The sequence below is a fragment of the Condylura cristata genome, unplaced genomic scaffold, assembly GCF_000260355.1.
Source record: "Condylura cristata isolate star-nosed mole 26May11 unplaced genomic scaffold, ConCri1.0 scaffold00023, whole genome shotgun sequence".
In the NCBI taxonomy this organism is placed as follows: domain Eukaryota; kingdom Metazoa; phylum Chordata; class Mammalia; order Eulipotyphla; family Talpidae; genus Condylura; species Condylura cristata.
The window spans coordinates 1,731,090-1,741,530 of record NW_004567124.1 but is presented as its reverse complement, the minus strand read 5'-3'; the positions used below and the strand labels follow the sequence as shown (position 1 = coordinate 1,741,530).

At 40.5% G+C, this 10,441-nt stretch overlaps 2 protein-coding genes across 3 annotated transcripts in view; one reads left to right on the top strand and one right to left on the bottom strand.

The window, feature by feature from the left end:
• The window catches only part of NR2E3 (nuclear receptor subfamily 2, group E, member 3), a 6,545-nt gene extending 5,244 nt beyond the window's left edge, over positions 1-1,301 (top strand). The window contains exon 8 of the mRNA XM_004687624.2: positions 1,169-1,301. Coding sequence (XP_004687681.2) covers positions 1,169-1,301 — 133 coding nt within the window. The remainder of the gene's footprint in view (positions 1-1,168) is intronic.
• Positions 1,302-5,316: 4,015 nt separating this feature from the next.
• Positions 5,317-10,441, bottom strand: part of MYO9A (myosin IXA) — a 196,558-nt gene continuing 191,433 nt past the window's right edge. For both annotated transcript variants that reach the window (XM_004687622.2, XM_012728607.1), the window contains exon 42: positions 5,317-9,991. In XM_004687622.2, coding sequence (XP_004687679.1) covers positions 9,528-9,991 — 464 coding nt within the window. In that variant the 3' untranslated portion in view covers positions 5,317-9,527. The remainder of the gene's footprint in view (positions 9,992-10,441) is intronic.

Genomic DNA, 10,441 nt, shown 5'->3' with positions numbered 1-10,441 from the left:
GTAGTTCTATTTTTTAAAAAAAGATTTAGTTATTTATGCATACAAGAACTGGATTGTTCTTATAGGCATACAAGCCAGAGATGCAGGGGGTAGAGGTGAGAGGATTCACTAGTGACAGAATGTGAAGCAGAGCAGACAGATCTATTGAGATACACTGCTGAGGGGAGCAGTGGGAGAGATAGGAAAGGTCTGCGTTCCATGTGGGTCAGTTCCCTGGATGGGCATTGAACTCGGGCTGTAGTGGCTGTGGATAGCTTGAGAGTGCTGAGACTTAGTCTCCTGCACCACCAGCAGAGCCCTAATTCTATTTTTTAAAGTTGGGTTGTAACCCACTAAATTTAATTTCAGACCCACTACTGGTTCAAATCCTGCATTTTGAAAAGCAAGTTTTCTAATTGATTTTATGGCTGCCACTTCCTGACACTCCTAAGATTAGTAAAGCAGCAGAAGATAGGAGTGGAGGGGGAGTTCTGCTCAGTGCCATTCTCTTGACCCTCACAAGAGAAAGAAATCCTTAGTTGGACAAAACAGGTCAACAGATAGCAGGATGGAGTAGAAAGGCCTCCCACAAACCTCCATGGTGGAGGCACAGCAGGGAGCTGCCCCACTTTTCAGGGGCCTCTGGAACATGGGGTGTCAGATCTCCTGACGTAATGAAGGTTCCCCCCCAACCCACTGGTCATTTGGGGCTACAACATCCACCTTCTCTGTACCAGGGATCTCTGCCTTAGCAAGTGGTTCTCATTTAAAACTGGTTCCTTTTTTTTTTTTTTCTGGATGGGTATCTGTTACAAAAATTATGATTCAATTCAGGATGGCTACTCTACCATCCTAGAATTTATATTCTCATTCAAATTTATATAGTATGAATAACTATACACAATGAACATAGATATGTTACTTCTATAAACCACTAGTCACTTTATCATCTTTACATAAACACTACTTATTCACGGTTTTAAATACACTCCTACAGTGGGGGTGGACACAGGAGGTCGGTGTAGGTGGCAGCAACCATCATAGCGAATGGGGCCGTTTCTGGAAATTCCTTCTTACTCGGCTCTGGGTGTCTCTCATCTCTCCTCTTCCTTTCCTGCCTTTCCTGGGAGGGCACTGTGCCCAGTGCAGGAGCGTAGCATAAGACTAATAGTGTCTATCTTCTGTTCAGGTTTGGGAAACTGCTCCTGCTCCTCCCGTCTTTGAGGTTCATCACTTCTGAGCGTATTGAGCACCTCTTTTTTCGAAAGACCATAGGGAATACGCCAATGGAGAAGCTTCTTTGTGATATGTTCAAAAACTAATGAAAATGCAGTAAAATGGATACAACCACTTTGGAAAGTAATCTACTGAAGAGAAGCATTCAGCTGCCCTTTGACCCAAAACCACCACTGGTAGGTATTTGCACCTAGAAGAAATGGCCACCAACAAATACTGTTTTAAGAATATTCATAGCAGCTTTATTCATAATCATTCCAAACTGTATAATGACATTGGAATGGATTAAAAATGTTTTTACTCATATAAGTAAATTATAGAAACAGCAATAAAATAGAATGAGCTGCCAATGCATATGACAACATGGATAAATCTGGCACAAAATTTAAACAAATGAGGCCACGCACATATAAGTTCAAGAACAGGCAAAAGTAAAATAGACACCCCCATTGATTGGGAGAAAAGTTTTGTACACAATAATAATGATAAGGGACTGACCACAAAGATCTACAAAGAGCTAACAAGGCTCAACAAAACAATCCAGTCAAAAAATGGGCAGAAGAGCTAAAAAGATACTTCTCCAAATAAGAAATGCAAGCGGCCAAGAGGCATATGAAAAAATGTTCAACATCACTCTTTATCAGGAAAGTGCAAATCAAAACCACAATGGGATACCACCTTACACCAGTGAGAGTGGCACATATTAAAAAATCTAGCAACAACGAATTTCGGCGAGGATGTGGAGAAAATGGAACTCTCCTGCACTGCTGGTGGGAAAGCAAACTGGTCCAAGCACTATGGAGAGCTGTGTGGAGGCTCTTTAAACTACTAAAAATGGAGTCACTGGCAATTCCACTCCTAGGAAACTATGCAAAGGACACAAAAAAATTAATTCAAAAAGACACCTACACTGCTATGCTTATTGCAGCATAATTTACAATAGGTAAGCTGTGGAAGCAATCCAGATGCTCCCTAATAGGTGGCAGGATCAAGAAGATGTGGTCTATACACACAATGGCATATTATTCAGTAATCATAAAGGATAAACTCATGCCATTCACAGCAATATGAATGGAGCTGGAAGGGATTATGCTCAATGAATTAAACCAGAAAGAAAAGGAAAAATATTGAATGGTCTCACTTACAGGAGGAATGTAGAGGAACCAAGTAAAGGATCAGGAAAAAAATTAACTATAATAAAGTAAATATCAAAATCATCAGGCAACTACAGATCAGAGACATTCTATAGGGAGGAGGAGAATGAAGACAAGAGTGGGAAAAGCGCAAGGGACTAAGGTGATGGTGCACAGGTGAATTGGTGGGAATTTCATGGGGAAATCATACATTGCACAAACTTGAAGATGATGTAATAAATACATTTAAAAATAGAGTAAAATAATAATAATAAAAGAACAGGCAAAACTTCTGATACAAGAATAGGGGTCAACTCTGGTTTCGGGTGTGAGATGATTGGGAAGGGACCAGAGGGAACCTTCTGGTGTGTTAGAAACACTTTTTTTTTTTAAGATTTATTTATTTGTGCATATAGAACTGGGGTACAAGCCAGAGGTGCAGAGGTGGTGAAAGGACTAACCAGAGACAGTGGGGAGCAGAACAGGCCAACTGACAAAGTACACTGCTGAGGGGAGCAGCGGGCGGGTCAGGAGAGTTCTGCCGCGCCATGTGGATCTCCTCCGGGGCAGGCCGGGATTGAAATCATGCTGAAGTGGCTTTAGCTTCTTAGTGCTGTGCTTTAATTCACTGCGCCACCAGGGAGGGCCGAAACACTATATATATATATTTTTTAAGATTTATTTATGCATATTGAGCTGGGGTACAGGCCAGAGGTGCAGGGGCAGTTGAGAGGCTTCACCAGAGAAGGTGGGGAGCACAACAGGCTAATGATGAAGTACACTGCAGAGGGGAGCAGCAGGCGGGTCAGGAGTGGTCTGCTGTGCCATGTGGATCACCTCCAGGGCAGGGGGTCGAACTCACACTGAAGCTGCTGCGGCAAGCTTGCAGTGCTGCATCCTAACCACTGCACCACCAGGGAGAGCCCTAGAAACATCCTTTCCTGATCTCTTCCTTTCCTGCCTTTTCTTGGAGGGTTTTGTGCCCGGTACAGAAGTGAAGAATGGTGTCCTTTCTCCTGTTCAGGTTTGGCAAATTGCTCCTGGTCCTCCTTGTGGTTGTTTCACAAATGTTTATTCATAAGAACTGAGCTGTGCACCTAAAATTTGTATACTTTTCTGAATTATGTTAGATCTCAATAAAAAAAATGAAAAAATAAAAACAAAACAATAAAAGGAAATGAATGTGGCCAAGGGTCTCCCTTTGCAGACACAGGAGGAATGAGCACAGGGTCTCTTTGAATTTCATCTGGTTTCTTCTCAGTCAGAGTACAGGTGTGAAGAACTGAAACCCAGAGAAAAATCTCACACAAGATTCAGCCTCCCAATTTGTCTCTAGTTGGATCCCACCATCCACAGCTTCTCTCTTCCTTCTCTTCCTTAACCTCTCGCCTCTCCTTAAACAAAAGTAAGCACCATCAATGGAGAAAGTCCATCACTTAATTCCTTCTGGAAATATGAAGCTCAGATAGACAGCATTCTTTTCAAGACAGATACAGAAGACCTACGAAATAACAATACACAATAAAAGTTAATAAACACTACCAGGCAATTAACTGAACACCACATGTACATTGTTATTTAGTCTTCAGATTACTTTAAGGGACCAATCACTTTCCTTTATGAAAGAAAAAATTGAGACTGAGCGAGGACCCCAACCTTGGTGTGACTCTACTTAGCTATGCTTAACTTTGGTACTGCCTCCCCCTGCCTCTGGAATCAGCTGAACAATTTGTGTCTTCAAAAAAGATATGCTTGAAGTCACAGGGAAGGTCATGTACAAAATCTTAGGGGTTCCCTTCTCTTGGTCCTGTGTATGAATTCCCCTGACAGAAATACCCTGCTTTAATGGAGAAAGGCTTGTCCAGGACATTCTGTACTGGAGGTGATTATAGCTAGATTTGCTGCCATGAAAGAAGAGAGGTCCTGAGAGGAAACATAGCTTAAACACTCAAAACTATTTGAAACTCTTGATTTTTCTAAAACCATGACTTCCCTGTTCTACTGGCTCACTTACTAGTCATTATACTATAGTCTATAATCATTATTCTATCAAATTTCCTATCAAACTTTCACCCATAAGGTTTACAGGCATATCTATCTACCTACCTAAAGCCTGAGCACAGGCACTTTAGCAAGAAATATGGTTGAAATATGACCAATAGGTCTTGTCTTGCTTTGGAGAGTATAAACAAGAGCAGTCCAAAGTTCACAGGCTAGTGTCTGGGCAGTGTGTTTTCCATTTCTACACTGGGGAGATTGGGACCTTCTGGAGGTGGTCTTAGAAAATTAGGGGTGTGAAAATTGGGTTGTCTGTTGCCAAACTGGAAGTAGTACCACCAGGACCCAACTCCCAAGGTCTAATCTTCATTATAGAGATACCAGGGACTACATTTCCCAGCCCCCCCTTACTCCCCCAGTGATTTTTGCTAATGGAAGGAAAGCACTTACATGAGATTTGGAAGGTAAAGCCATTCTTCTCTAGAGGCATTTGCAGCCAAATGTGTAGAAAGATGGATTTCATAGCAGCATTCTGGCTGGCTCCTTAGAACTGCAGTAGCTTGCAGGTAAGCTCTTGAGAATGTTAGAACTTTTGACTGAGATCTACACTGGCTTTCTTGACCACTTTTGGGAGCTTTTATAACTTATGTTTACCCAGTTCCTTCAATCTTTATGTTAAGTCCCTAGTATCTATATTAATTCCTTCCCACTTGGAATATGCTAAGTGGCTTCTGTTTTCCCAATGTAATAAAGCTCTAGGTTGATCCCAGGAATTTTTCAACTTTTTGCTGTAAATGAGCTCCAATGAAATTTGACATGGCCACAACTCTCTTTCATTGAATTTAGGGGCTATGGGAGGACCACCATGCGCTACTGTGCCTTCAGTGTCAGAAATGCTCTTCCTTGGGTTTGGGTTGAGATGAGTTGGGGCAGGAGCTGGGGTTATCCAAAAACAAACCACACATATTGCTGATTTTGGAAGCTTTGTTCTTTAATGAGCCATGGAGTGATTTGTTCATCAAGCTGCTTTGTGTAGCCATACAGTGCATATTATGAGTGACACAAACTGCACTTTATACAGATGATGTCTTGCTCCTCCCTCCATAAACAAAAATAAAACAATAACAACAACAAAAAAAACCCAAAAAGGAAATGACAAAGTGCCTGTTGACTGCATCAGGAATGTAATCAGTTCCGTGGGTGAAATAAGTCATTCTTCTTATAGAATTATTCTGTTTAACAGTAAAATGATATTCTATTTCACAGGATATGTCCTTTTACAATACATAGTCTTTTACAAATTTACACTCAGCATACTTATAAATTACTTTAAACCATTAAAATAATATAATACTAATCTGTAGTCCACACCTTTTCTCCAGCAAATACAATTACTTGATTCAAAAGGTGCAACTTTTATATGACCTAAGAGGGTTGGTAAATAGATACTAAGTGTGGGTGGATAACAAGGTGATAGATGCCTTCATGGGTTTTTTTTTTTTTTAAAGTTTCAGCCACAAGACCAAAAGACCTAACAGATCCATCTCCACAATCATCATTTTGCTGTTACCCTTTAACACCAAATCAAATATAGGAGTGGTTCCAGAGAAAAGTGGTTAAAAGTATTTTAGGGGCGTAGAAAGACAAAGAACTCCCACACATACCAAGAGATTGTATTACCAAGTCTGTCATGGTGTTGAGGGACAGTGCTGGGGAGTCTTCACAAAACTATTAGTAGACATACACATCTGTCAACACTGAATATGCATGCCCCGTGTCCATCTACCCACCCACCAAAGCGGGAACAAAAAGAGGAGGAGGAAGAGGAAGCCTTCTGGACTGTGCTTCTTTTAAAAATTAAAACTCTCTGAGCTTTGAACACATCCTGAGAATCATTCTTCTAATTCACCAAAGTGCTTGTGAAACATTCATAAGTTATAGTCAAAACAAAAACATAGTCCACAGACACTGAAGTGGGCCTGCAGAACCTTGCTGGACTTCTTTTTTTCGCATCCTTCTGGGACCTTCTGCCTTTGAAGAAAACCCGACTGTGACAGAAAAGGGAACAGAAATCTTCACTCACTGCCAAAGCATGAGGAGGAGAGGTTCTCATGTTTCACCTGAACCTCAGGTCCCTGTCTCTGCAAGACTCATACTAAGAAGGCAGTATCTTTGTTTTCAGAAGCAAACAATGGTTAAATAACTAAAATGGCAGGGAATACAAAGTGCATTACAAACTGAGCATGTCACCTCCCTGAATCCTTTCTATATTTACTATTAATTTGTCTCACCTTGTGATATACAATGTGACCCTAAAATAAATACTTCTCTGCTTTCCATTACCTTTGCCATATTATTTATGCAATTAAAGGGCTTTAAAGGGCAAAATACAAAATTCAGGCTTTGTTGGAGAGCTGGGAATGTTTGATATGAATAGAATATTCTGCATTTTGGAGTAATGGCTGCAAATATGGGGGTGCCTCAAAGCTGCCATGTAGAGATTATCTTTGGGGCGCTTGAGAGCAAAGAAAACAAGCATAAGAGAAGCAATAGGCATGCCAACTTGACACATACTAAGGTTAAACATCTTAATCATCAGTGATTGTAATGCAGCATCACTTTGTGGTTTTATAACCACAGAGAAGATCTGATAAGATCAGAAAGAATGTGGTTCAGCATGTGGTTCGACAGTTTTTTTTTTTTTTTTTAAGAATTATGGCTTCATCTCTTTATCAGATCAACAAGGCCTGTTTTCCTATGGAACTATTTACTTTCCTTTAAAGGGAGGGTTCTATGCTTGCTAATAGTTATGTGGATCTCTCCTTCCCATTAACCTCCATCTGGAAGCTTGTTAAATGACTAGAAATCCATACATCTGGCAACTGTAAAACAAGTATTTTATCCAAATTCAGGTTTCAGGTCCCTGAGAAAACATCCATTACCTAGTTCCTATAAAGTGACTTAAATGAGTAGTTTTTAACTGCCAAGAACTTATTCTGGGGGTGGACGGGAAAGCAAACACCAAAATCCTATCCAGTTTTAGAAAGGGGAACATAAGCTAAGATGTGCTCTCCTGGTCATTCCTCTGGGCAAAAGAAAACTGATCAACAAGAATAACCTCTTTTTTTGGTATGTTATTTAATCAACATTCTAGTGCAAGTGGACTATAGCAGTCTGTGCCATCAGAACATCACCCTCCCAAGTAGGGGAGTAGACCGCGCAGCCTGGCATGCGGTTCTGAGGTACCAGCAAGTCCATTGCGACACAACCATCTGAGGAATTGGGTTTTCCTAAAAGATTCTCTGAAATTCAGATTTTTAAGGGCTTTATATTGGTTACTCCTCAAGATAGTGTGAACAGAGGCAGAATTTTGGGGGGATATAAAATCCTACATTTACCCACTAACCATCACCATCTGGAGACTCTGAAAGATCCCATCCCTACACCCATCTGGAGAGGTTAAGATTTCCGATACCTTTAGCTGCCGCAAATGATGTTCCAAGTCTGACCTTTGGGGCTGGATAATAACCACCACTCTAAAGTGGTACGAGGTTCAGTGTTGTGTAACAGGTGAGACTCTGCCTTAACAAAAGTATTAATGTTTCTATAACTTCAAAGAAGATGAAAGAGGAATAACCAAAATTCAGTTACAAATGGTAAAGGCTCTTTTTTAGAACAGTGCATGTGGTAGTTACACAAAATGCATTAGTAACTTTAAAAATAAACATTTCACATACTACTCTAAAGAAAGGGAACATTGTTTCATTTTCTATATATTATAAATAGCAAAAACAGACATCTAATCTCACATATGCTAAAAACTTAAAATGCTATTATAACTCAGGTGTATGGAGACACCTAAAGGTGAAAAAGATGGTTTGACTTTTCCCTCAACCCAGAAAATGAGTGGCTCTCATTCCTGTGTCCAATGGCCCATAATCTGTGTTTGTGTGTGTGTAGGGGGGGATTCTATAGGGAGAACGGAAGCATAAATTTAAAAGGAAATATGCAAACTATACATATATATTTACAGTAAACTTCAGTAACCAGAGTATTAACAAAAATAGCTTCAAGTAGTTCTTGATTTTTTTCATCTAATACTGATGGTCTGAGGAAGAAAAGATAAAGATTAGATGGGTTATATGAAAAACTCTCATTTTTGGCAGCTTTCTGTAACACTTATTCATGCAGTGTTGTTGTGTGAATGATTCAGAAGTAATTTAATGGTCACATTATTTGAGTTTGTGGTGAAAATCAACCAGCAGATGAATAGGTTCATATGTGATCTCCAGTTTAATCTATACAAAGAGAAAAGTCTGGATGCACTAGGATGAAACCCTCCTGTTTAGGAATTACCATGTCTCTGGGAATTTAAAAAAAGTCAAGGAACCTGATCCTAGGAGCAGGGACTATGAGAACAGTATGGCTACTGAAACTTCAGCCCATGCAATATTATTTGGCAGGAACTAACAGGAGTTAAGCCGGCACTGATTATTATGACATCAAACGTCAAAAAGCAAAACATGTAGACTCTTCTTCATTGTGTAACCAGATGTTTGTGACATGCCCTGATGGCTTAATAGAAATTGCTTTTTTTAACTTTCTCCAGAATATAACATGGAGTCTTTTTCAAAACTCTTAAAATAGAGGGCTTAGGCTTTTTGTTTATAAATCCTTGGAAAAAAATTATACTCTACCCCAGCATCTAACTATCCCAAAATAATCCCAAAGGTTTTTGCTTTTGTGGTTAAGAAAGATTTATGTGTTACTTTCAAATATCAGAAATCAGTGGATACTTTAGACCCACAACTACCCTCCCCCTCCCAGTTCAACATCCACTTCTGGGAAGGGAAAAGATGAAGAGGGTGGAAGAGAGGCAACTACAAAGACCTCCATAACTGACCCAAACCCCCAGGCCCTAGGTGGCTTTGTTTAGTGAAATCTCTAGTCAAGTAACAGCAGCCAAGGCACAGCTGGCACCACCCTTAGCAGGTTTCAAAGAGGACTTTCTATTTCTGCAGGAGGCCCAGGAATTCAGCACACAAGGTCTTAGTTGTATGCATGGGCAAGAGGCAGGCCCACAATTAGTATGGACTACTGTGGTCGAGGTGATGAGAAGAGGCCTCAAAGATGAGATGTGTTTACCACTCTGTAACCATTAAGGGATGCACATCTGCCAGTTCAGACCATAAACTCATTATTTCCAAAGAGAGCTAGCTGTTGGGTGGAGCTGCAGTCTGGGTCCACAGTTTTCCTATGACCAGACACAACTGTTCCCTCTGTGATCTCTTTGGTTTTCTGAGGTGAATTTTTCACATTCTTTAATTTTTGTTTGCCCTTTTCAGGGTTGAAGGTTCCTCTGCTAATGAACTGAGGCCTGTCTTCCAGGGATTTGGTCAGGCCCACTTGCCCTTCCATTCCTGGAGCTTCACCAGCTGAGGCAGCTCGGTAGAATGGAGATTTGGAATAAATCGGAAATCGTTTTCTGGTCCCATGAGAAGAACCCATGTTAGATGAACACAATGAAGAACCTGAAGAGTCCACAGAATCCAAAGAGTTTTGCTGCTTTTTAAGCTGCTTTCGTAACTTGCTTGAAGGTTCAGACTTGCCAACTGCCTTCAGGGAGCAAAGGGCTAAGCTTCTTTCTAATACAACAAGAGATACACCAAGCTGTAAATGACAGTTCCCTCTAGAGAAATCATGGTGTAATAAACAGACATTGCTGTTGAGACATGAAATTGGGTGGGCTGAGATTTGAGGGTCCAGGCTGGCCTACTTTGTGCACATTCCTAACACAAGAAGAGCTCACCATTTCCACATGCCTCATTTCAGAATCAAGCCCAAGAAAGTATGGTATTTTAACCATAAGGAGAGAACTACAACTGTCACTGTCATTAACAAACTGCTAGAATGATTTCTGTCTCCTGAGACATGCCAGGTAGGTGAATATTTCTCAGTATATTCCCGCCTCACAGCAGGGTACAACTTCTTTACCCACTCTTAAGACAATAGTCATGGGTCAGTAAGACATCTGTGATAAATGCAAGAGAAAACATTAAAAGACCCAAACTGCATTAGAGTAGAAGTGTGGTCTG